Below are 24,008 nucleotides of genomic sequence, written 5' to 3' on the forward strand. Positions count from 1 at the left end.
CACCCCACTGTATCAGTGCATTTTAATGCCACCTTGTGGCCACAAGGAGAATGACATGAGCAAAGTCAAAGTTAAAACCATTAGTCATCCTTCAGTCCTGTCATCAAATACAGGAGAGGGAAGATAAATGTTCTCTTAGATTCGCATCAATCTACGAGGTACTTTATCTGATATAGATGGCTAATATGTTTAAAGATTTTGAAATATGATTATGGACATTATAGTCCTAACAATTTTTAGTTTAATCAATCAACTGGAGACTGATAGCCTATTTGGTAATGTAAGGACACATTTAAAAAAGAGAAGCTGATTCTCACTCTCTTCTCCCTCCAGATCAGCTCTCCACCAGCCCACGTCGTACCGGCCTCGCCTGCTGCTGGCGGGTCCCCCCGGCTCGGGACAGGGTTCTCACCTGGCCCCTGCTGTGTTACACCACCTGGACAAGCTGTCTGTCCACCGTCTAGACCTGCCCACACTCTACTCTGTCAGCGCCAAGACACCTGAGGAGTCCTGCGCTCAGGTAACACACAACCCTCTACATATATAAACACACACACACACTCATACAGATCGCGAATATGTATATCGCAAATGTATGATGTTTGGCTGTTGTGTGTGTCCGTCAGGTGTTCTGTGAGGCGCGTCGGAGCGTGCCCAGTGTGGTGTTCATGCCTCACATCTGTGATTGGTGGGATTCGGTTAGCGACACTGTAAAGAACACCTTTCTCTCTCTGCTCCAGGACGTCCCCTCTTTCACCCCCCTCCTCATCCTCGCCACCACAGAGACCTGCTACACACAGCTACCGCAGGAGGTAGGCTGAACACACCAGGGTTTCTGTTAGCCGGTAATAGCTGGCTTTTGGCCGATTTTTAAAAAAATAAATAAAATGAAAAGCTGATAAATAAAATCTGGCACAAGCCAATTGCCCAGGAAAAAATAAATAAAAATTCATTGCATAATTGAAAACTACATTCCAAAAGAAAATGTGTGCTTGTTTTAAAGTACATCAAATTGTATTTGTCACATACACATGGTTAGCAGATGTTAATGCGAGTGTAGCGAAATGCTTGTGCTTCTAGTTCCGACAATGCAGTAATAACCAACGAGTAATCTAGCTAACAATTCCAAAACTACTACCGTATATACATAAGTGTAAAGGGATAAAGAATATGTACATAAAGATATATGAATGAGTGATGGTACAGAACGGCATAGGCAAGATGCAGTAGATGGTATCGAGTACAGTATATACATATGAGATGAGTATGTAAACCAAGTGGCATAGTTAAAGTGGCTAGTGATACATGTATTACATAAGGATGCAGTTGATGATATAGAGTACAGTATATACGTATGCATATGAGATGAATAATGTAGGGTATGTAAACATTATATTAGGTAGCATTGTTTAAAGTGGCTAGTGATATATTTTACATCAATTCTCATCAATTCCCATTATTAAAGCGGCTGGAGTTGTGTCAGTGTGTTGGCAGCAGCCACTCAATGTTAGTGGTGGCTGTTTAACAGTCTGATGGCCTTGAGATAGAAGCTGTTTTTCAGTCTCTCGGTCCCAGCTTTGATGCACCTGTACTGAGCTCGCCTTCTGGACGATAGCGGGGTGAACAGGCAGTGGCTCGGGTGGTTGTTGTCCTTGATGATCTTTATGGCCTTCCTGTGACATCGGGTGGTGTAGGTGTCCTGGAGGGCAGGTAGTTTGCCCCCGGTGATGCGTTGTGCAGACCTAACTACCCGCTGGAGAGCTTTAAGGTTGTGGGCGGCGCAGTTGCCGTACCAGGCGGTGAAACAGCCCGACAGGATGCTCTCGATTCTGCATCTGTAGAAGTTTGTGAGTGCTTTTGGTGACAAGCCGAATTCCTTCAGCCTCCTGAGGTTGAAGAGGCGCTGCTGCGCCTTCTTCACGATGCTGTCTGTGTGAGTGGACCAATTCAGTTTGTCTGTGATGTGTACGCCGAGGAACTTAACTTACTACCCTCTCCACTACTGTTCCATCGATGTGGATAGGGGGCTGCTCCCTCTGCTGTTTCCTGAAGTCCACAATCATCTCCTTAGTTTTGTTGACATTGAGTGTGAGGTTATTTTCCTGACACCACACTCCGAGGGCCCTCACCTCCTCCCTGTAGGCCGTCTCGTCGTTGTTGGTAGTCAAGCCTACCACTGTTGTGTCGTCCGCAAACTTGATGATTGAGTTGGAGGCGTGCGTGGCCACGCAGTCGTGGGTGAACAGGGAGTACAGGAGAGGGCTCAGAACGCACCCTTGTGGGGCCCCAGTGTTGAGGATCAGCGGGGAGGAGATGTTGTTGCCTACCCTCACCACCTGGGGGCGGCCCGTCAGGAAGTCCAGTACCCAGTTGCGCAGGGCGGGGTCGAGACCCAGGGTCTCGAGCTTGATGACGAGTTTGGAGGGTACTATGGTGTTGAATGCTGAGTTGTAGTCAATGAACAGCATTCTCACATAGGTATTCCTCTTGTTCAGATGGGTTAGGGCAGTGTGGTTGAGATTGCATCGTCTATGGACGATGTTATAGTTGATAAAGGTTTTTAATAATTTGAAGTTAGTATAGCCTGAACACGAGCAAGTTGGTTTGGTGTCTTTAGCTTAAACGGTTCGAGTTACTGTTGTTTTATGCTAATTTACATAATTTGATAAATATTTGAAAGAATTTGTTAGGATATCTTGAACATGTGGAAGTTGGTTTTGGGTTCTCTAGCTTGAACGGTTCAATAGTTACTGTTGGTGAGTTATAATATGCAAATGTATATAGTTATTAGCGATGTGACAAATGGAAAACATTTGATTGTTTAAACAGACTTAAAAAAACCCAAAGTGATAACAATGCAGAATAATAGTCCTATTACGTATGTATCACCGCTAGGGCCAGGCAATATAATTATGTCTACCGCGACCCTTTACAGAGAGAGAACGCAGCTACAGTAGCATGTCAATAATTGATAACTTATCAGACAATAATTTTTGAAAAGTACCGCATTAGAAGTCTCTACCTTTTCAGACAGTAGAATTCTGCCCCTGGTTATAGTGTTCTGTTGTTTCCCTGACACCAACAAACGTTGCTGGCTGATGTCCTGCAGTGTTGTTTATACTATATTTTATGGTAGGGTAGGAATATTTGCTTTCTTTGTACTAAATATTTCGGTAAGTTGTGATATTTAACAAACGTTAGCGTACTTTTTTAAAGAGTGGTCTGCGTGCAGGCAGCTTGCAGGCTAGGATTGATAGTTCTGGTCGCCTAGTGATGGAAGTTAGTTACTTTACAGACAAGTGAAATGAAAAAGGCCTAGCGTAGCCTACCCTAACAGACAAATAACATTCCCAACATCAGTGCCCGACCTCACTAATGCTCTTGTGGCTGATGGAAGCAAGTCCCCGGAGTAATGTACCAACATCTAGTGGAAAGTCTTCCCAGAAGAGTGGAGGCTGTTATAGCAGTAATGTACCAACATCTAGTGGAAAGCCTTCCCAGAAGAGTGGAGGCAGTTATAGCAGCAATGTTCCAACATCTAGTGGAAAGCCTTCCCAGAAGAGTGGAGGCAGTTATAGCAGCAAAGGGGGACCAGCTCCATTCAATGCCCATGATTTTGGAGTGAGATGTTTGATGAACAGGTGTCCACATACTTCTGGTCATGTAGTGTATCTAATGAATAGAAGATATTAAAAGTTAAAGGAGAAGGATTTAAAATCGTTCGTTCAAAAAGTATACATATCAAATCCTTTTACAAGCAATCTAAACAGGGGCAGTCTGAACATCTCAACGTTGGTTTGGAGTTGATCGCTTAAACGGTGAAAGTCTGGGCCTTTTTTTGCCATTTAAATGAGTTCTGTTTATCACACGCGCACAGCATACAGATCCAGAACCTGTAAGCGAAACACCTGTCAGACGGTGTGAGAGCTACTGCTATGGTTCTGTAACAGTTTAGTAGTTGCTGCTGGAGTGAGACTTGCTTTTATAAGCCCAATCATTGCGTAGCAATTCTAAATCCAATAGCGTCTTAAAGTGTTTGGAAGGCCACAATTTGAAAATAGCTATTTTTATTTTTCAACTGGTAATTTGAAGCATGCTTCCCATTCACCATTCAAGTGCATGTAGGCTTCAGCGCGTCACACCACTGCAATGGCCTGGAGGCAGTAAGCATTTTGAACACATATACTTGCTTATTTGAAACCTGAACGTTTCCCTTCATATTGTGAGGCATGTCTTACCTTGCTTCAAAGTAGCCTTCAAAATATCCAACCAATTATTTTATAAACACTTCCATTTGCAATTTGAAACCAGTAGGTCTAGCCTATTTCTTTCATTGTCCAGTAGCCAAAGGCACAACCCTAGTCATTAGCAAGTCGTATTAGTTGTTGCATCTTTAGCTCTCCCCTCTTTCTAGATTTAATGGATATTTTGATCTCTGTCACTGGCATGTGCAGTGTGCTTTTGACTGGTGTTTTCCTGCTAATTGCATTACGGACCAACATTTGCTTTGTGTGCATTGCTGTGCTTATAATGTGAAGAAATAATTTATCATAATTTTAAGCTAAACATTTATGTTGCATCAGCTTCATTGCTTTAAAAAAAATGTGTGTGTGTAAAATATGTCCCGGAGTCTGTTTCAAGTCAATTTCTTATTCGCCCAAAACGACAAGCTGACCAATAGAATACTATGGGGATGGTTGATGGACTTGGGCTAGTGATTTTGCTCTTCGTTACCCATGTTGTTGGCTGAGGAAAAGTAAATGCAGGTTTTCTAACATCTTCAAAGTGGGCATCGGAATTTGCTAAGAAAGATGCACATTGTTACATCCTCAAGTTGCATGCTCTGTTAAGATGAATTACCATGATCTAAATGTGATTTCTGTCATTCTGAGCACTGTGGGTGGACGCCCTAATCGGGTTACGCACCCAATGGGTCAGAAACATTTCTAAAATGTCTGTTAAATTAAAATACTGCTCGGCACCACATTGTTCCTTGCACACACACATATACACACTTAGTGTTCATCATATTTTCACTTCACCACTCGCTTTCCCCCAATCTCGTTATCTCTGTCTCTCTGTCATCCTGTGTTCTCTGCAACCGCACGGCAAGCGGTACTGGAGCGCCAAGTTTAGGACCAAAAGGCTCCTCGACAGCTTCTACCCCCAAACCATTAGACTGCCGAACAATTCCTAAAAATCGCCACCGGACATGCATAGTCACTTCACCCCCAACTACATGTACAGATTACCTCAACTAGCCTGTACCCCCACACACTGACTCTGTACTGGTGCCCCCTGTATATAGCCTCATTATTCTTATTGTGTTACTTTTTATTTTAGTCTACTTGGTAAATATTTTCTTCTTGAACTGCACTGTTGGTTAAGGGCTTGTAAGTAAGCATTTCACGGTAAAGTCTACACTGTTGGTTAAGGGCTTGTAAGTAAAGCATTTCACGGTAAAGTCTACACTTGTTGTATTCGGCGCATGTGGAAAATAGTTTGATTTGATCCTGCATCTATCATTCCCTTTCCCACTATACATAGTGCCAGCTCCTGAATTAGTTCACTCATGAGAGAGAGATCTTCTTGCTAGTCAAACAACAAAGGATATATACAGTTGAAGTCGGAAGTTTACATACACCTTAGCCAAATACATTTAAACTCAGTTTTTCACAATTCCTGACATTTGATTCTTGTAAAAATTCCCTGTCTTAGGTCAGTTACATGCTGACCAGACCTGACACGTCGCGTGCGTCGCAAAATAAATGTAGAAATCCTTGTTATTCAATTATTGCACCCGCACTGCTCGCGCGCGCCAACAGGCGTCTGCGATGCCAAGGGCATAGAACTCCTTTCTATTTCTGACGCAGATCGCGGTGAAAGTCCTGCCTCTCCCATCTCCTCATTGGTTTATAGAAGCAGGTACCCATGTGCCATCTCCCACCTGGGTGTAACCAATGAGGTGATTGAAATATGAAATGCTTTGCCGGTTGTCGTGGTAAAAGTGTAGATGCCAATCACAATATACATTCAAAGATGAAAAAGCCTGGAAGGAGGAGAGATGACTAGAAACAATTCGGTTGACCATTTTATGTGTGGATTAATTGTCGGAGTAGAAGACCTTGTGCATTTCAGGTAAAATAACAACTCAATGTTTATATCCCAGGACAAATTAGCTAGCAACAGCAAGCTAGCTAAATAGGACAAAGTACCTAGCAAGTGGAAGCTAACTAGTTAAATTGCCATACATGTTCAATGCTTTTTGACCTGTCCCCAAATTAATGTCATTGGTTCAGAGTTTGTTTTGATATTTTAACCTGCGTGTTGTGATCGCGTTTGGTGTAGGGTGACAAAATAAATTAATGCTCGATGGCGAACGTGCGCACCCGGTTTGGGTTCGGTTTTAGATTACCACTTAATTTTAAGAATGTGAAATGTCAGAATAATAGTAGAGAGAATGATTTAGTTCAGCTTTTATTTCTTTCATCACATTCCCAGTGGGTCAGAAGTTTACATACACTCATTTAGTATTTGGTAGCACTGCCTTTAAATTGTTTAACTTGGGTCAAACGTTTTGGGTAACCTTCCACAAGCTTCCCACAATAAGTTGGGTGAATTTTGGCCCATTCCTCCTGACAGAGCTGGTGTAACTACGTCAGGTTTGTAGGCCTCCTTGCTCGCACACACTTTTTCAGCTCTGCCCACAAATTTTCTATATGATTGAGGTCAGGGCTTTGTGATGGCCACCCCAATACCTTGACTTTGTTGTCCTTAAGCCATTTTGCCACAACTTTGGAAGAATGTTTGGGGTCATTGTCCATTTGGAAGACCCGTTTGCGACCAAGCTTTAACTTCCTGACTGATGTCTTGAGATGTTGCTTCAATATATCCACATCATTTTCTTTCCTCATGATGCCATCTATTTTGTGAAGTGCACCGGTCCCCCCTGCAGCAAAGCATCCCCACAACATGATGCTGCCACCCCTGTGCTTCACGGTTGGGATGGTGTTCTTCGACTTGCAAGCCTCCCCCTTTTTCCTCCAAACATAACAATGGTCATTATGGCCAAACAGTTCTATTTTTGTTTCATCAGACCAGAGGACATTTCTCTAAAAAGTACTATCTTTGTCCCCATGTGTAGTTGTAAACCGTAGTCTGGCTTTTTTATGGCGGTTCTGGAGCAGTGGCTTCTTCCTTGCTGAGCGGACTTTCAGGTTATGTCAATATAGGACTCGTTTTACTGTGGATATAGATACTTTTTTGGGATTGATTTGCACTTTTCGCACCAAAGTACATTCATCTCTAGGAGGCAGAACCCGTTATCCTTCCTGACTGGTATATTGGCTGTGTGGTCCCATGGTGTTTATACTTGCGTACTATTGTTTGTACAGATGAACGTGTTACCTTCAGGCGTTTGGATGAACCAGACTTGTGGAGGTCTATTTTTTTTCTGAGGTCTTGGCTGATTTCTTTTGATTTTCCCATGATGTCAAGCAAAGAGGCACTGAGTTTGAAGGTAGGCCTTGAAATACATCTACAGGTACACCTCCAATTGACTCAAATGATGTTAATTAGCCTATCAAAAGCCATGCCATAATTTTCTGGAATTTTCCAAGCTGTTTAAAGGCACAGTCAACTTAGTGTATGTAAACTTCTGACCCACTGGAATTGTGATTAAGTGAAATAATTTGTCAACAATTGTTGGAAAAATGACTTGTGTCATGCACAAAGTAGATGTCCTAACCGACTTGCCAAAACTATAGTTTAAGAAGAAATTTGTGGAGTGGTTGAAAAACGAGTTTTAATGATTCCAACCTGAGTTTATGTAAACTTCCAACTTCAACTGTATGTATATAATTACATCTGGGGGTTGGCAGCTCAAAGCTTCACCCCTTGGTACATGCTGTCTAGAGCTCTCAGCAGTTGGCCCTACATGCCCTCCTGCTCTACGCAGGGTGTTGCAGGGGGAAGTGTTTGTCTCACTATGGTCGACTCATTAGCATTGGGGGAACCTGGTCTGTTTGGATAGATGGATTTTCTATCTGTCTCTTGTTTCTTCCTATTCTCTCACTCTTCCTCACTCACTCACATAAAACCTGTAACTAACCATTGGGGGGACCACAAAACGGGTATTTTTTGTCGGGGTCGCGATTGCAGTGAGGTCAATAAAAACAAAAAATGAGTATTGTTTGGGACAATATACATACGTTTTGGGAAAGGCACTTTGGAAAAAAACTACTTGACTAAATCTATTTGTTTCTCTTAATTTTGATAAGAGAGATGAAAATGTAATTCATTTAAGGTTATTTGTTGATGTAAAAATCTAAATGTACTGATTTTAGATTTGGGTTAGGGTGTGTGTCTGTCTGGTTGGTTGGTACAGATGAGGTCTGCTGAAGTTTGAAATTTAGTCTGTCCTTCCATGGGGTGTGTTCTGGCACTGGGTTTTGATGTTCTCGGGGTGTGTTCTGGCACACATTGGTGACAGCTATCCTCACAGCACTTCTCTTTGACAGGGGTTTTTGTCCCTACACAACACCACCACCACTCTTACAGTACCAGTCTGGAAGATGGGCAGGGAGAGTGTGATGGGCAGGGAGAGTGTGATGGGCAGGGAGAGTGTGATGGGCAGGGAGAGTGCAACAGAGGGGGAAGGCAGGTGGTCCCAGCTGCCAGTCTCCCCAGCACATGTCTGGAATCCATACCCACGTAAACAGCATCTGGGCTGCAGCTAGGAGTAGGACTGGATGAGCTGGAGTTGGTGATGGTTGTTTCTGGGGGTGGGTAGTTAGGGGCTGGGTGGGGTGTCTGAGGCTGAAAGAGTGCCTTAAAGCTAGGATAGAGGTGGGTAAGTGTGCAGGTAGTGGGAGAAGGTTGGAGGTTAGAGGAGCTTGTAGGGGATCTTTGTGCCTGATCAGAGTGACTCATTGCTGGGCTTCAGAGGCAGAGCGGGTTCCAGTGTGTGGTCTGTCAGCGTTGTCACACTTCTGTAGAATCATCCATGTCCCCAACACACACACACAGTAGTCCCCCACCCGTGGAGCTGGCAGGAGTATGCAGTAGTGCTGATGTGTGTGTTCAAAACACATGAACAGCAGGCACAGCCAACATAAGAATGGTGGCAACACCATTGATTTAAACTTGTGTTTTAAACCATTCAATGAGCTGTAGCTGCTTCTGAAGTACAGAATGTATCTGTCTTTATTGTAAAGGCCTGAGAGACACCCATCGATCTCAGCTGTCATTTAAAATAATGGCAACAGAGACACACACACTATTTTAGTCTCTTTGTTTGAAGCCTTTAGTTTAGAAGGCATGAAGGGTGAAACCAAGAGTCAATTTTGGGTTCTTAGAAAACAATGAATACTGGATTGGGGAGAGGGTTTTTTGTTTAGATGGGATACGGTTTATGTCAGAATAGACTTTTCGTAGCAGGTTCGGAGAACTTGCACAGCAAGTTAGAAGAATAGGGTTAGGAAAAGGGTTAGGGTTAGCTAAAATGCTTAAAAATTCTACTTTGTTACTTTGACAAACTGTATCCCGACTAGTAATGAGGGGAAGATAATCCCTCTCTCTCATAATTCTGCTTGTCTTTTAGCTGGTGGTGAGGCCATAATCAAGCTGCAATTCAATGGAACATTTGAACACAGAAACGCGCCCACACACTCCACGATACCTAATCAATTCCTCTCCAACTGTATTGTTCATTTCTCTTTTTAAAAATGTGTTGATCGATTCATGTCTCTCTTGAGTGGCAGCTCTGTCATGTTCACTACAGAAAAGGGGTGGAGGGGGGAGAGACGTGAGCTGGAGGAGCAGAGGGGGAGAGATCATTTTTTATTTTAGCAGACCAAAGGAATTGTTATTCTTCCAGAGCAGCAGAGGCTTGGCTGCTGTGTGCCACTGATCCTCAGCCAGGTAGACCTCTCCTCTCTCCATCCCTCCTCTGTTCATCCCTTTCTCCGCTCTCCCTCCACACATCCCTGTATACTCCACGGCCTTCCTTGGTCAGGCTGGAGTAAAATCATTACCTTGTGTGTTCTGCAGACAGAACATCCCCTACTGTCTTTCTCCCTAACACACCTCTGTCCATCCCTTTCTCTCTACCTCCCTCTTCCTTTCTCTTCCATCCCTCACTTTCTCCATCCCCACCAAGGAGTATCTGGCCAAGAGATGGGGAAAGAAAGGAAAAGAGGGAGAGAGAAAGAGAAAACAAACTTGTCAAAGAGAAAGAAAGAGGGAATGAATGTGAGAGACAGGGAAGATATGTTAGGAGGTGAACAGCAGGCTGTGGAATAGAAGCTGTGTAAGCCCACCCTCTCAGGGTGTTCTGCACAGTGATTGGATGTCAAGCTCTTTAAAACACATTCTCGACATGGAAGTCTAGGGTTGTGTACTATACTGTCGGTTAACTAATTCCTGAAGACTCATTAACGCCTAGGCTTTAGCTCAGTTGGCTGACTGGCTTTCAACACCAGGTTGGTAACTTAAGCTGACCACTGAAGGGTCATTACCTTTTGGCCCAGTAGTTGTCTGTCTGTACTGTTAGTCTTGTTGAGTCAGTATATTTACTAACCTTCCCAAACCCACTCTGAAGTACTTGTACAAAGAATTTGATTTCTCCTAAAGCCTCTGATCCCAACTCATGAATACTGCATTCCTAAAAACAACACATCTGATGGGTTGACTGAGACATGTACACACCAATGGAGCCAGGATGTGGGCTTCTCTCTCTACCTACCTACTCAACATTCAACTCCAGGTAACAGACAGAAGGTTGAAGACTAAAATGGACAAGTTAGGACAACCTGAATAAAGCACAAACATGAAGTTGTTGCCCTGATGCCAGTTAGTATAAGCATTAACAAACACTAGACCTGGACTTAAACTAGCTGAAGCAGAACCAGACAGAAACTAAAAGCACACAGCAAAAGTGTTGTACAAGACAAGTCCAGGGCCCGGTTTCCCCAAAAGCATCTTAAGGCGAAGTTCATTGTTAGAACCTTCGTAGGAACATAGTTAAATCTCCAAGCTGTTTCCCAAAACCATCGTTATTAACGTTGCACTAGAAAACATTCGGAATCTAACGCCTGCCTCAGACCACTCGTAGAACATCTAAGTGGGTCGTTAGATATTTGTTTTGTCCTCCTTGTCACTTTCTACACACAGAATTGTGTGAGAATATCTCTGTTACAGAGAATCTCTCTGTAACTGCCAATAACTTGAGAACGAAGTGGACTACAAATACAATGTTGCCCATGTCTTTGCAATTGATATGAACAAGCAACATATAAAAAGATGCTTCAAATTATAATCTAGATGACTGCATTAAAATATAAACTATATATAAGCTATATGCCTATTTCAATCATATTGAAGACATTTGATGTTCAATCAATTGATAGATTTTTTATTTTGAAAATACATTTTACCCCCTTTTCTCCCAAATTTTCGTGGTATCCAATTGTTTTTTTAGTAGCTACTATCTTGTCTCATCGCTCCCGTACGGGCTCGGGAGAGACGAAGATTAAACTTGTCTAACACACACACACACCCATCCACCCGCGGTCTTGTTGTAGCAGCTAGACCGACTGACAAGCTAACATTGACGGTCAATATCAAAAACCCCATAGATCCTCTTCATGGAACACATCTTTGTGTTTATCCTTTATCTGAAATTCAGCGTTTCTCATTGTGGCATAATATTGATGTTTGCTCCATCCCGGCTTTGTGTAGCTCCTTTGGGAACCGCTAATTTAATCTTTGAGCTTTGAAAAGTAAAGTTGTAGAAAGTGAGTGGCTCAACAGTAACAAGGCAACAGGTGGTGAATGAAGCAGGATCATATATTACTGTGGTATTGTTTTACAGATAAAGAACCCACACATTGCTATGTATAGTACGTGCTCCCAACTTAACTTTATGACAACGTGGGCAAACTTTTGTTTAATGGGTTGGAGGCACTGTCCTACCACCTTTTATTCATTCAACATCTGTCTACTGCTACTGACCTTGACACTTCAAAACAATTGTCTTCAATATTACATTGGCTTTTCCCTCAACACCAAGTCTGGACAAATCTAATATTCTGATCCCATACACCAGGCACAAATCCATTGGATATAGTGGAACTGAGCTGTTTCTACAGTTATGTTCATACAGTGGAGATGATGTTGTCTCTCCCAGGTGAAGTTGATGTTCCAGAGGACGTACGGAGAGGTGGTCAGTCTGTCTCCACCTGGAGAGGAGGACAGACGAAGGTTCTTCACTGACCTGCTACTGGTACAGGCTGCTAAAGCATCGCTACCCAGGAGACATACAGGTACTATGCATTCACACACGCAGAGGCTTACAGGTTATTACACACACACACACCAGGGTTGGGTCAATTCCATTTAAATTCCAGTTATTTCCCAAAGTCAACCAAATTGGAATGGGAATTTCAGTGTACCTTCTGAATCTTTCATCTTGTCTTTCTGTTTCCTCTCTCCTGAAACACACATTGCTCAAACCACTGTACAGGTCAATTTCTCTTTGTGCTCTTGAGTCCTTTAATTTTTCCTTCACGTGGAAAATATACATTCTATGGCTTAGTAAGAATGTAACAGGAGGGCTGACTAGTCGTAACAGCACCTGTAGTACTCCCATCTCTCACATCTCCCTCTACGACACTCCCCAACCTCCCCTACCATTAACATCCCTATACTCTCCTCCAGCCTCCTTTTTTTCCCTCTGTTCCTTCTCAGTGTAAAAGAGCTGTACACCGTGGCTTTCAAATGGAAATAAAGCAGCGTCGATCGCAGCATCCTCATTGATACAAAGCAGGGGTCCCACACGTACACACACACACATTTACCCACACGCTTGACGTTCTCTTAACCAGCTTCACCTGGAATGTTTTTTTCCAACTGTCTTGAAGGAGTTCCCACATGCTGAGCACTTGTTGGCTGCTTTTCCTTCTCTGCGGTCTGACTCTTTGCCTTGATGACAGCTTTGCACACTCTTGGCATTCTCTGAACCAGCTTTGAGGTAGTTATCTGGAATGCATTTCAGTTAACAGGTGTGCCTTGTTAAAAGTTAATTTGTGGAATTCCTTTCCTTAATGCGTTTCAGCCAATCAATTGTGTTGTGACAAGGTAGGGGAGGATACAGAAGATAGCCCTATTTGGTAAAAGACCAAGTCCATATTATGGCAAGAACAGCTCAAATAACCGAAGAGAAATGACAATCCATCATTACTTTAAGACATGAAGGTAATTCAATACAGAAAATTTCAGAAACTTTGAAAGTTTCTTCAAGTGCAGTCGCAAAAACCATCAAGTGCTATGATGAAACTGGCGTGAGGACCGCCACACGAAAGGAAAACCCAGACTTACCTCTGCTGCAGAGGATACGTTCATTAGAGTTACCAGCCTCAGAAATTGCAGCCCAAATAAATGCTTCACAGAGTTCAAGTAACAGACACATCTCAGCATCAGCTGTTCAGAGGAGACTGCGTGAATCAGACCTTCATGGTTGAATTGCTGCAAAGAAACCACTATTGAGATGGTTTGGAATGAGACGGACTGCACAATGAAGGGAAAGCATCCAACAAGTGCTCCGCATATGTGTGAACTCCAAGACTGTTTGAAAAGCATTCCAGGTGAAGCTGGTTGAGAGAATGCCAAGAGTGTGCAAAGCCGCCAAGACAAAGGGTGGCTACTTTTTTGGTTTCTACAAGTAGCAACATAGTTTTGATGTCTTAACTATTCTACTATATATATACACCGCTCAAAAAAATAAAGGGAACACTTAAACAACACAATGTAACTCCAAGTCAATCACACTTCTGTGAAATCAAACTGTCCACTTAGGAAGCAACACTGATTGACAGTACATTTCACATGCTGTTGTGCAAATGGAATAGACAACAGGTGGAAATTATAGGCAATTAGCAAGACACCCCCAATAAAGGAGTGGTTCTGCAGGTGGTGACCACAGACCACTTCTCAGTTCCTATGCTTCCTGGCTGATGTTTTGGTCACTTTTGAATGCTGGCGGTGCTTTCACTCTAGTGGTAGCATGAGACGGAGTCTACAACCCACACAAGTGGCTCAGGTAGTGCAGCTCATCCAGGATGGCACATCAATGCGAGCTGTGGCAAGAAGGTTTGCTGTGTCTGTCAGCGTAGTTTCCAGAGCATGGAGGCGCTACCAGGAGACAGGCCAGTACATCAGGAGACGTGGAGGAGGCCGTAGGAGGGCAACAACCCAGTAGCAGGACCGCTACCTCTGCCTTTGTGCAAGGAGGAGCAGGAGGAGCACTGCCAGAGCCCTGCAAAATGACCTCCAGCAAGCCACAAATGTGCATGTGTCTGCTCAAACGGTCAGAAACAGACTCCATGAGGGTGGTATGAGGGCCTGACATCCACAGGTGGGGGTTGTGCTTACAGCCCAACACCGTGCAGGACGTTTGGCATTTGCCAGAGAACACCAAGATTGGCAAATTCGCCACTGGCGCCCTGTGCTCTTCACAGATGAAAGTAGGTTCACACTGAGCACCTGTGACAGTCTGGAGACGCCGTGGAGAACGTTCTGCTGCCTGCAACATCCTCCAGCATGACCGGTTTGGCGGTGGGTCAGTCATGGTGTGGGGTGGCATTTCTTTGGGGGGCCGCACAGCCCTCCATGTTCTCGCCAGAGGTAGCCTGACTGCCATTAGGTACCGAGATGAGATCCTCAGACCCCTTGTGAGACCATATGCTGGTGCGGTTGGCCCTGGGTTCCTCCTACTGCAAGACAATGCTAGACCTCATGTGGCTGGAGTGTGTCAGCAGTTCCTGCAAGAGGAAGGCATTGATGCTATGGACTGGCCCGCCCGTTCCCCAGACCTGAATCCAATTGAGCACATCTGGGACATCATGTCTCGCTCCATCCACCAACAGACTCCATCCACCAACAGCTGCACCACAGACTGTCCAGGAGTTGGCAGATGCTTTAGTCCAGGTCTGGGAGGAGATCCCTCAAGAGACCATCCGCCACCTCATCTCGAGCATGCCCAGGCGTTGTAGGGAGGTCATACAGGCACGTGGAGGCCACACACACTACTGAGCCTCATTTTGACTTGTTTTAAGGACATTACATCAAAGTTGGATCAGCCTGTAGTGTGGTTTTCCACTTTAATTTTGAGTGTGACTCTAAATCCAGACCTCCATGGGTTGATCATTTTGATTTCCATTGATAATTTTTGCGTGATTTTTGTTGTCAGCACATTCAACTATGTAAAGAAAATAGTATTTAATAAGAATATTTCATTCATTCAGATCTAGGATGTGTTAGTTTAGTGTTCCCTTTATTTTTTTGAGCAGTGTATGTCTATATAAAACCAAAGAAGTAGTCACCCTTTGCCTTGAAAGTTATAGTAAAAATAAAGAAACCCTTGAATTAGTAGGTGTTCTAAAACGTGTGTGTGAGGTCCCCACTCTGTCCTCTCCGGGGGTTCCCCCTGAATAAAACAGCAGCCCTACTTCCATCAGGAGCTGCTTGTAGAAGTGTGAGGGAGAAACAAGGGGAGAGAGGGAGCCCGCTATAAACCCAGCACTATTACCCATAATTACATTCACAGTTGATTGTTAGTAAGCAGGACGGAAGATGATGCTAATGCTAAAGTGAAGCAGGACTATCACTGCCTGAGGCGAAAAGGGTGAGGCAGGGTAGAATTTTCAGTTTCAGAATGGCAGACAACTTCCATATTGTTGTCCAATCCTTCTCCTTTTCCCACTCTTCCTTCCCAATCATTTCACATCTACAGGGGTTAGAGGTTGATTTGGAATTCATCACATTTATCACTCTGTGGGCCAGAGACTTGGGGGTTCAGGATTTTTGCTGATGGGATGATGATGTGTTTAGAAAGAAATCAATTCTGTGTTTCCCCCTCGCCTGTGGTTCTCACCTCAGTTTTCCCCCATGGATCAGCTGAGAGTAGAAGATCTGAAGGGGGACCCACTCTCTAACCCCCCATCCCCCCCCTCTCTCTCTAGCTCTGCAGTGTGAGGAGGTGCTACCGGTAGCGGAGACCCTGGACGCCAGGGTTCTCTCCCCCGAGGAGCAGCGTCGTCTGGCTGACCAGGAGGAGAACACTCTGAGAGAGCTGCGTCTGTTCCTCAGGGACGTCACCAGGCGCCTTGCCGTAGACAAACGCTTCAACATCTTCAGCAAACCTGTCGACATTGAGGAGGTGGGCAACAACACATAGATGGCTTGTTGTTGTAGATATGGTAGCATAACTCAGTAATAGAAAGATGGGCATGTGCCACCCTAGAAAAGTTGCTTTGTGAATTGAGTCCTTTCTGCCCCTCTCACCTCTTGTCTCCATTTGAGTGTTGCACTGATTGTGGTGAATTGACACTGCTGAACCAATTTCTCTTTTGATTTAAATGGAGTCAATAGCACCAGTTTAAATTGTGAGGACTGTGACTCCTTTTAGGTGTCAGACTACCTGGAGGTGATCCGTCAGCCCATGGATCTGTCTACTGTCATGACAAAGATAGACACCCATAAATACCTGACGGCTAATGACTTCCTGGTGGACATAGACCTGATCTGCAGCAATGCCCTGGAGTACAACCCTGACAAGGACCCCTCAGGTACACATGGAGAGATTCAGGTTTTGGCTATGCCCTACTGGCACCCTATTCCCTTCATAGTGCACTACTTTTGACCAGGGCCCTATAGGCTCTGGTCAAAAGTAATGCGCTATGAAGGGAATAGGGTGCCATTTGGGACCCATTGTTTACTTATATAGCTCATCTGGTGCACCTCTCGGGACTAACAATGTATGCTACTGGTAATGTTACCAGCAACATAAGTCAGTAGTAACATAATTATGGAGACATCCACATTTGGGAACGTGCCTAGCTTGTAGATCCAGGGATGTGCCTAGCTTGTAGATCCAGGGATGTGCCTAGCTTGTAGATCCAGGGATGTGCCTAGCTTGTAGATCCAGGGATGTGCCTAGCTTGTAGATCCAGGGATGTGCCTAGCTTGTAGATCCAACCGGGATGTGCCTAGCTTGTAGATCCAACCGGGGATGTGCCTAGCTTGTAGATCCAACCGGGGATGTGCCTAGCTTGTCGATCCAACCGGGGATGTGCCTAGCTTGTCAGTCTTGAGTGATTTGGTGTCAGTTTCTCAGACTTACGTTATTAGTACGCTGCAGCTATGCAACATAGTGGCATGCAAGGCTTATCTAGTGAAGACTAGCTCTGTCTTGTCTCGAACCAACCTAAACATTGTTTAGTCACAGTCACACACCAGCAATTATCAGTACTATCTTCTGCTGCCGTTTCCATTCACTTAACACTTTACCCATGTACGATGACACAGGAGAATTTAAATCCCAGCTATTCATCTGATACATTTGACTGTGACAAAAGTAATTAGATGTAGTAGATATGAGTCTTATTCATTATGATTTATGAAAGTGCTCCAAGGCAGTGACAACTTGGAATTGGTTTTCTTTCGTCACTCAACTTGAAATCATATGCACAGTGAGACAGAACCCCCTAAAACTATCATCGCCCCCAGCTTAATATCTCTGCTGTTTCTCTCTGCAAAGCTGCATCTGCATGAGAATATTTTTGTTTCTCAGTGGCCCATTTCAATCCATTTTTATCTGAACCTCATCCTCTGCACCACTGTTACTGCCAGTGTAGCCAGATAAAAGGAAAAAGCACTTCACACACACTACACTACATTACTACCCACACACCCTGAGAAGCAGGGGCCACGTGCACACAGTCTCACACACACAATCCCACACTCCCACGCAGTTGAAGACTTGTGAAAAAAGTATTGTCAAATCAATTAGAATAGCATACATTATTTAAACACGCGGGCTGTGTTGGTGCTTACGTGAAAGTAAAAGTTGTATGTATGGATTCAGGCTTATGAATAATTCCCACGCTGTGGGAAAAACTGAAGTTCCCTCTGTGTCTGTCACAATGGAATAACTATGCTGTGGCAATAATTGAAAGCCATAGCGATGGAAGCCTAGAGACTTGAGGACCTGACAACCAATCAATTCAAATTAATCTCCCTGGAATACTGTAAATCTGTGCGCCCACTAAACCAGAGAAGGTCATTTCTAACGGCTTGCTACTCAGTTAAATGTAGATTTACTTGCACGCACACGCGCACACACACACTCACACACTCACACAGACACACGGCAGGTAGCCAAGTGGTTAGAGTATTGGGCCAGTAACCGAAAGGTAGGTGGAGAGCTCCTGTCATTTGTTTAAATGCAGTGGCCACAAAAGGATGCACTAAAGGGGGAAAATGCAATTAAGGAGTTTTAATAAGTAAACCCAGTACGTACGTGACTCCATCCTCTAGTGTCCCTGGGAATAGAGTCCAGCCCAGTGCAATCACATTTGATCATTTTGGAGTTTTCTCAGACTTGATGGCTTTTTGAAACACACCTATATACACTACATCACCAAAGTATGTGTACACCCTTTTCAAATCAGTGGATTTGGCCATTTCTGCCACACCCGTTGCTGACCGGTTTATAAAATCTGCCCTGGTCAACTGTAAGTGAGTTGCTCTGGTCAACTGTAAGTGCTGTTATTGTGAAGTGGAAACATCTAGGAGCAACAACGGCTCAACCACCAAGCGGTAAGCCACACAAGTTTAGCTAACAGGATCGCCAAGTACTGAAGTTCCTAAAAATCGTCTGTCGCAATTACAGGTTCTGTAGTGACGCCTCTAGCACTGAGATGCAATGCCTTAGACCGCTGTGCCACTCTGGAGCTCAATCTTAACGCTACAGCATACAATGACATTCTAGAGTTCTGTGCTTCCAACTTTGTGGCAACTGTTTGAGAAAGGCCCTTTCCTGTTTCAGCATGACAGTGCCCCCATGCACAAACCGCGGTCCATACAGAAATGGTTTGTCGATGGGTGTGGAAGAACTTGACTGGCCTGCACAGAGCCCTGACCTCAACCCCATCAAACACCTTTTGGAAGACTTGGAACGCCGACTGCGAGCCAGGCCAAATCGCCCAACATCAATGCCCGACCTCACTAATGCTCTCGTGACTGAATGGAATGTGGTTACCATAAATTGACCAATTTTGTTAGTTTGATGGTTCTAGCAGTCCATTGTCCCATTAACAAGCATCCATATGAGCAAACCTATTTAATTTTACTTCATATGTTTCTAGTATAAGCTACTTATTGTAATGAACGATATCAGCCAAATGCCTGTGAATGGTGGTGTCAGTTCAGCTAAACATAGGGTATGACATTTTCACGCAATATTAGGTTTAAAGGTCTGTGGAACAGCATATACAATGCCAACCACTACTAAACCTCATCATAAATGGACTAATTTACTTGTGGAACAGAACTTACACTGGAATGTGAAATAAATGCATAGTACACACTATCAAGTCACAACGAGGCCGACTTCAAATAGACATCCATTTTTCACCTTAAAATTGCAACTTCTATCATCACATTTGCAGACTAATTTAAGATGGGCTACTATTTCTAATGTCATGAGTAGATTGCGTAGTCATAATTTAGGCTAATATATCTCAATCACTGTTAGCAAAACACAGTTCTGAACAATGCATGCCTGAGCACATAGTGACAGAGTAGGCCTAATCAGAGATGCTTCTTCTTTCTTTGCATGTGAAAAATGTGGTCTTTTATGAACACATTCCATGCAGTTCTACTACACTTTATATGACTGGAGACATAAGCAACTTTTTTTAATATGGCAAGAATGTGGAGCCTACTCTGCTGACACTGACGAATGTAAAACGACCTTGTCTTGAATGCAACCATCTAATCTAGTCTTATGAAAATGGGAGACGCAAATATGTCCTTCTAGCCTTTAGGAGAAAGTTATTGTCCCCCCAAAACTTTCCAGTCATACTGATCCAATGATGAAGGCAGTGAATATGTGCACTCACCGGTCCACTGGTGCCAGTAAGATGCGCTGCAGTTTCCCCTGGTGCCAGTAAGATTCGCTGCGGTTTCCCCTGGTGCCAGTAAGATGCGCTGCGGTTTCCCCTGGTGCCAGTAAGATGCGCTGCGGTTTCCCTGGTGCCAGTAAGATGCGCTGCGGTTTCCCCTGGTGCCAGTAAGATGCGCTGCGGTTTCCCCTGGTGCCAGTAAGATGCGTGCGGTTTCCCTGGTGCCAGTAAGATGCGCTGCGGTTTCCCTGGTGCCAGTAAGATGCTCTGCGGTTTCCCTGGTGCCAGTAAGATGCTCTGCGGTTTCCCCTGGTGCCAGTAAGATGCGCTGCGGTTTCCCTGGTGCCAGTAAGATGCGCTGCGGTTTCCCTGGTGCCAGTAAGATGCGCTGCGGTTTCCCTGGTGCCAGTAAGATGCTCTGCGGTTTCCCCTGGTGCCAGTAAGATGCGCTGCGGTTTCCCCTGGTGCCAGTAAGATGCTCTGCGGTTTCCCTGGTGCCAGTAAGATGCGCTGCGGTTTCCCCTGGTGCCAGTAAGATGCTCTGCGGTTTCCCTGGTGCCAGTAAGATGCGCTGCGGTTTCCCCTGGTGCCAGTAAGATGCGCTGCGGTTTCCCCTGGTGCCAGTAAGATGCGCTGCGGTTTCCCCTGGTGCCAGTAAGATGCGCTGCGGTTCACTCAACTGGTTGAGAATTTTGATAACTATAGACAGATTAGTATTTTCTTTGTCTTCTCTTTTCAGCAATAGCCATTGTCCTATGCTATGTTTTTCCTACTATTTATGTTCAGAAATATTGCGATTAGGCTTATTTAACTGCTTTACACTAACCGCTGCAACTCAACATTCAGCTATTTGGTAGGCTATTTGCCCTGCGCACTAATGAAATTGCTTGTAACAATCCACAGTAAGAAATATTTATATATAGGTTCAAGTAATTTATATAGCTAACTTTGCGAATGTACTTTAGGGGAAGCTTATCTTCCAGTAGCCTATTGGTGCATAAAACAGCTGGCCACGAGGCTTACAAGGCAGAGTCCAATATCCAATTTAAAGCAATCGGTGCACTGCCTAATTGTCTGACCAGCAAAGCAAACTGTCTGACTCCTCATGGTCCTAAACCCAATACGTTAACAGCCATTGAATTTGAATCGGGATTGTAATGATGTTAGTCGACTATTTTGTAGCCGCCTTTGACATTTTTTGGTCTTGAGCTAGGGTATGGTGTCTGCAACTCTGCCTTACCCAACTGATGCCCCTGCCTTGTATGGTCGATAATTGGTTGGTTCATCGTGCCTCTTCTACTTCCCCTCTTTCTGTTCTCATCTTTCTCCTCCTCTCCCTCTGTTTGGAGTCAAAGCTGAGGCTGTCCTCTACAGTCTTGCAGGAATGTCTTTTTCCCCTGCGTTTCTCTCACTTCATTATGTTAGAAAACCAAATCTATCCGCTCTACACTGTCAAACCCGCTCCACCTCTAGAGGAAAATGCCCAAACATCGTCAAACTCACAGCCAACAAACTCTGTCTACACAGCACCCGGGAGGTGGCGGAATGTCCTTGTCAGTTCTCCACAGAAGTGACAGGGTTCGATAATGGAACAGACTTCCACTCAACACTCACCCTGCACCCTGTCACCTCACACTCTGACAGACGAATAGTACCGATACACACACATACACACTGCTGCAATTAGGCCGTCTTTTAATTAGTGGTTAGAAGCTGTCAGATGGTGACCTCTGGACCTCTGTCTGTACCTGTTGGCTGGGTGGCATAATGAGAGCAGGACATCTGTTTACACACGTGGACACACACGTGGACACACACGTGGACACACACGTGGACACACACGTGGACACACACGTGGACACACACACAAGTGCAAACACTCTACGTCTCATCTTCTTTGCTGCTCATATTATTTTTCCCTCAGACATTTGCCTTTTAGGATAAAACAAGATTTGATGATGTTAGAGGGAAGGTGTGTGCCGGTCTCTGTCTGTGTTTAGATATTCAATATGTGTGTCTTTTTGAGAAGGGAGGATAAGATTGACTGTATTCCTGAGGCTTGTCTCCTAAGTCACCACCAAAGGCAGCTCTTTTGTCTCCATCCAAACAGTGAGAGAACACTATAATCCCTTGTGCCCAGTGTTGGGGGCCATACAGCAACACAGCCAGCAGTTTGTGTTGTGTCCAGCAGAGGGAGGGTTGTGAGAGGCAAGACTAGTGAGGGTCAGAGGCAGGGAGACGAAGGAATGAATTATATGATGATGATAATAATAAGAGCTGTCATATGACTCTACAGGGCGAAGTCATTTAAACTGTTGCTGTAATGTTTCTACAATGCCAATGTGTGTGTTCATACAATGTGTGTGTTCATGTCAGTCTGTTCTCTCCCTCCAGATAAGATCATCCGCCACAGAGCATGTAGTCTAAAAGACACGGCCCACGCCATGCTGGCCTCAGAGCTCGACCCTGAGTTCCACCGCATTTGTGAGGACATCAAGGAGTCGCACAGAAAGAGGGGTGAGGAACACACACACACACAGAGGGAGTGGTGTTATATTCCAAGGTGCTGTACTATGTGTATTTAATTGAACCTTTATTTAACTAGGCAAGTCAGTAAAGAACAAATTCATATTTCCAATGACAGCCTACCCCGGCCAAACCCACCCCTATCCCGGACGGTGCGTGGTCCATTGTGCACCGCCCTATGGGCATATGTAGTAGCTCATGATGTTCCACTAGTCAACAGTGTGTTCACTGCTCCAGGGTGATTGGCGATTACATAACTAGCCTCTAATGGGATCCAATCATTTATTCATATGTAAAGTCAAGAGAGACTGTCATGCACAAACAAACTAATTAGTGCACATGTACAAGGAGGTTAGAGGGACAGTATTAGTAGTCATAGGTAATTGGTTATACAATATGTACATATGCTGCTTGATTCTACACACACAATCACACACGCGCAGGTGTGTGTGTGCTAAGTATGTGTGTTATTCCTCTTATTCAGACAGCCTGACTCAAAGGGACATTTAGAGGCACTCTGACGCACACAAACGCACAGACCAAAGTACATGAAGTTGTCCACTGGATTCTAGTTATTTGGATTCATCAATCGATGAATGCTGTTTTGTCTCAGTGTCTGTCAAAGTACACTTACATCCCCTTCAGTGTGTGTGTGTGTGTGTGTGTTAATTGATCTGGTGTGTTATCTGCAGACCTCCAGACTCCGGCCTTGCCGCCTGTCCCCCTGGCTGCCGTGGTAACCACCAGGAAGCCGGCTGTAGAGGAGAATGCTGGAAACAGCACTCAGGGACAGACCATCGACAAGCAGCACTGTAGCAGCAGTGAGTACATCAAATCACATTTTATTGGTCACAGACACATTTTTAGCAGATGTTATTGCAGGTGTAGTGAAATGCTTGTAAAACACACACACCACCCAGAGCACAGTTAAAACACAACACCGCACAGGGTCCTAAAGAACGGAGCGCTAATACCCAGTCCCTTCTGTCATTAGAGATGTGATTCAGTTGTGTGTGTGTGTGTGGTGGTATCTGGGTTCAAGGCATTTAGAATCAGGCCATTTAGCTGATTACGGAACCATCATCCCACAGAGGGGAGGCCTCCCGCGTTAACACAACACACACAAGAAACCACACCGAGTAAGAGCCGCTCCGCGTTGTAGCAACCCAGTTGGATGCCTCAAATACTCCTGCTTACACAGACACATACACACACACTCTCGCTCCAGTCACACTCCACAGTAGAGCAGCAGCGCAGTGGGCAGCCTCATTAGAGACGTCGTCTTCAGTGCTGTGCGGACCATGACCACGCCGCAGAGGAATTCCACAGCCTCCTGCTGTCACCGCCAGGTGCCCACTCAGGGCAGGGGGCAGACAGAACAGGTCCTTACTGCGTGTAGCACTGACAACCGGGGGGGGTGTCCTCTGCATTGGTGTCTGTCTGAATTAATGAGATTGATAGTCCAAGTATGAGTTTACTTCAGTTCCTCTTTGATTTTAAATCTGCTGCCGTGACGAC

At 44.6% G+C, this 24,008-nt stretch overlaps 1 protein-coding gene across 4 annotated transcripts in view; it reads left to right on the forward strand.

Moving 5' to 3' along the window:
• Positions 1-24,008, forward strand: part of atad2b (ATPase family AAA domain containing 2B) — a 143,916-nt gene that overhangs the window by 26,573 nt on the left and 93,335 nt on the right. For all 4 annotated transcript variants that reach the window (XM_042300885.1, XM_042300886.1, XM_024378357.2 and 1 more), the window contains exons 18-24: positions 334-520; positions 627-812; positions 12,188-12,323; positions 16,020-16,216; positions 16,466-16,625; positions 22,359-22,481; positions 23,183-23,311. In XM_042300885.1, the coding sequence (XP_042156819.1) occupies positions 334-520; positions 627-812; positions 12,188-12,323; positions 16,020-16,216; positions 16,466-16,625; positions 22,359-22,481; positions 23,183-23,311 (1,118 nt within the window). The remainder of the gene's footprint in view (positions 1-333; positions 521-626; positions 813-12,187; positions 12,324-16,019; positions 16,217-16,465; positions 16,626-22,358; positions 22,482-23,182; positions 23,312-24,008) is intronic.

This window comes from Oncorhynchus tshawytscha, linkage group LG18 (assembly GCF_018296145.1).
Source record: "Oncorhynchus tshawytscha isolate Ot180627B linkage group LG18, Otsh_v2.0, whole genome shotgun sequence".
Taxonomy (NCBI): Eukaryota; Metazoa; Chordata; class Actinopteri; order Salmoniformes; family Salmonidae; genus Oncorhynchus; species Oncorhynchus tshawytscha.